General features: G+C 53.7%; 1 protein-coding gene across 1 annotated transcript in view; it reads left to right on the top strand.

The window, feature by feature from the left end:
• Nucleotides 1-2,331, top strand: part of LOC101647586 (arachidonate 5-lipoxygenase activating protein) — a 21,196-nt gene that overhangs the window by 4,833 nt on the left and 14,032 nt on the right. Inside the window, 1 exon segment of the mRNA XM_013007768.3 lies at nucleotides 1,828-1,880. Within this exon segment, the coding sequence (XP_012863222.2) occupies nucleotides 1,828-1,880 (53 nt within the window).

The raw sequence follows: 2,331 nt of genomic DNA, 5'->3' as shown, positions 1-2,331 counted from the left end.
GGTGTCTCCGTTCCTAAGACCATCAGAAATATGGTCTTAGGCAACCCCTGTGAAAAGGTCATTTGACCCCCAAAAGGGTCTCGACCCACAGGTTGAGAACCGCTGGTACAGGGTCGCTGTGAGTTCGAATGCATTCAATGACACGGAATGAGAGTCCACACGGACTTGACCGCAGTGTGTAGGTTCAAGGTGAGAAAGAACCCCAAGGCTGAAAACGGAGGTCAAATTCTCCCTGTCAACCACAGCCTTGCACAAACGGAGGGCTGGGGTCCAGTTCTAATCCAGCCTGCAGCTGCTCTTTGGGGCTGGCGCTGTCTTCCTCTTGGGGAGACAGACACCTGGGGCCTGTCCGAATGGGCACGAGGTCCACCCACGTGTGACATGACACGGAGCTTCTCCCCCGTGTGGTCTCTGAGGGGGGTGTGGGGCATTGGAAAGCGCAGAAGGACCCCGGGCCTGCCCATCTGCGGCTGGGGCTGAGCTCCCCTCCCCTCTGGAGTCCCCTGCCCCAAACCGTGGGGACACTGTGAGGCTTTTTGTCAGATGTGCCTCCGGGGAGGTGGGGGAGGAGCAAAAATTCAAATTCTCCTTGTATCTCAGGTGTGTCTTTAAAGCAAACACAAGGGCCCAAACCATGCCAGGAACCTCTTTGCAATTCTAATGAACCCTCCAGGTTCCCTCTCCACTGGCCTGACAGAGCCCAGACAAATATGCAAACACCCAGCTTTCTCTTTTTCACCCGGAAAGGTGTTCAAAAAAAATTTACATGCCATTAGCAGGCAGGACACAATTTGTGTCCTAAATGGGACCCAGTGCCATCTATGGCCGATGCCAGGAGGCTGGGTGAGCGTTGTCTTGCTGGGGAAGAGGGCCTGCCTGGGGCTCACTTCCTCCTCTGCCCTCTCACCCAGCCTTCAGCACTTGGCCCTGGCGGCCAGCTTCCGGCTTGGTTCAGCTGACTTGGAAAAGCAGAACAAGTTGAAAAGGATCGCTACAAGTGTCCTAGGAGTGGCAAAGACCCCTTGACGTAAGCCTGGCGCAGGCCAAAGACCCCACAAAGACAAATCATCCGGGGGAGGGTCAGTCCCACCCTGGGGGCCTCGGGAGAAAGATCTGGTGGTCTGCTTCCCCAAGGTCTCAGCCAGGAAAGCCCTGAGCAGTTCTACGCTGCTACACGGGGGCCACCAGGACTCAGCAGTGTGTGTACACAGGCTTTGTCGGGTTCCCTGCTGGCGCGGTGGGTTACACACTGAGCTACTGATGGCAGGGTCTGCAGTTCAAACCCACCCACAATTCTGCGGGACAAAGAGGAGGCTGTCTACTCCTGTGAAGATTTAATCTCAGAAACTCACAGGATCAGTCCTGCTCTGTCCTGTAGGGGTGGCTAAGAGTCGGAATTGACTCGATGGCAGTACGTTTGGGTGGTCAGCAAGGCCAGCCACTGGCAGACCGTCTCAGTAACTTCGTAGTTCCACCGTCTCTGTGTGTGTGTGTGTGTGTGTGTGTCTCTCTTTTCTGACAAGCCCTGGTGGCACACTGAGTTAAGCGCTGGCCTGCTAACTGCAGTGTCAGCAGTTCAAACCCACCAGTGGCTTTGAGGGAGAAAAATGAGGCTGTCTGCTCCTGTCAAGAATTATACTATCGGAAATCCTAAGGAGGTAGTTCCCCTCTGCCGTCTAGGCAAGCTATGAGTCAGAATTGACAGGACAGCGGTAGGTTTGGGGTTTTACTTCTCTCCTTTCTTTCTCCTTTCTCTCTCTCTGTCTCTCTCAGGTCTTGCCGTAAGAGAGCTGCTAGCCACGCTGAGTGTGTTGGTGGTCTCTGCAGGTGTGGGGTCTGCGTGCAGTGGAGAATGACAAGGGGTCTGAGAGCGAGTGGTGGTGAGGAGTGAGGTGCAGCGTTCCCTCACAGAGGGGTCACAGGGAAAAGATGAGCCAGTCAGGGTGCAGTATAGCACCAATGAAACACACAACTTTCCTCTAGTTCTTTAATGCTTCCATCCCCCACTATCATGACCTCAATTCTACCTTACAAATCAGATTAGACCAGAACATGCACACTGCTACAGATAAGAGCCCGCAATGCTGGGAATCCAGGATAGATAAAACCCCCTCAGGGCCAACAATGAGAGTAGAGATACCAGGAGGATTAGGGGAAGAGATACCAGGAGGATTAGGGGAAGGTGGGGGGGGAATCGATCACAAGGATCAACATATAACCCCCTCCCAGGGGGACGAACCACGGAAAAGTGGGTGAAGGTCAACAGAGGGTGATATAAGATATGAAAATAATAATCTATAACTTATCAAGGGGTGAAGAGGGAGGGGGAGA

Source organism: Echinops telfairi, unplaced genomic scaffold (genome assembly GCF_000313985.2).
Source record: "Echinops telfairi isolate 266 unplaced genomic scaffold, ASM31398v2 ScPeMD7_2565;HRSCAF=3150, whole genome shotgun sequence".
Lineage (NCBI taxonomy): Eukaryota > Metazoa > Chordata > Mammalia > Afrosoricida > Tenrecidae > Echinops > Echinops telfairi.
Note: the sequence above shows the minus strand (reverse complement) of the source record. Positions and strands in the feature narration are given on the sequence as shown.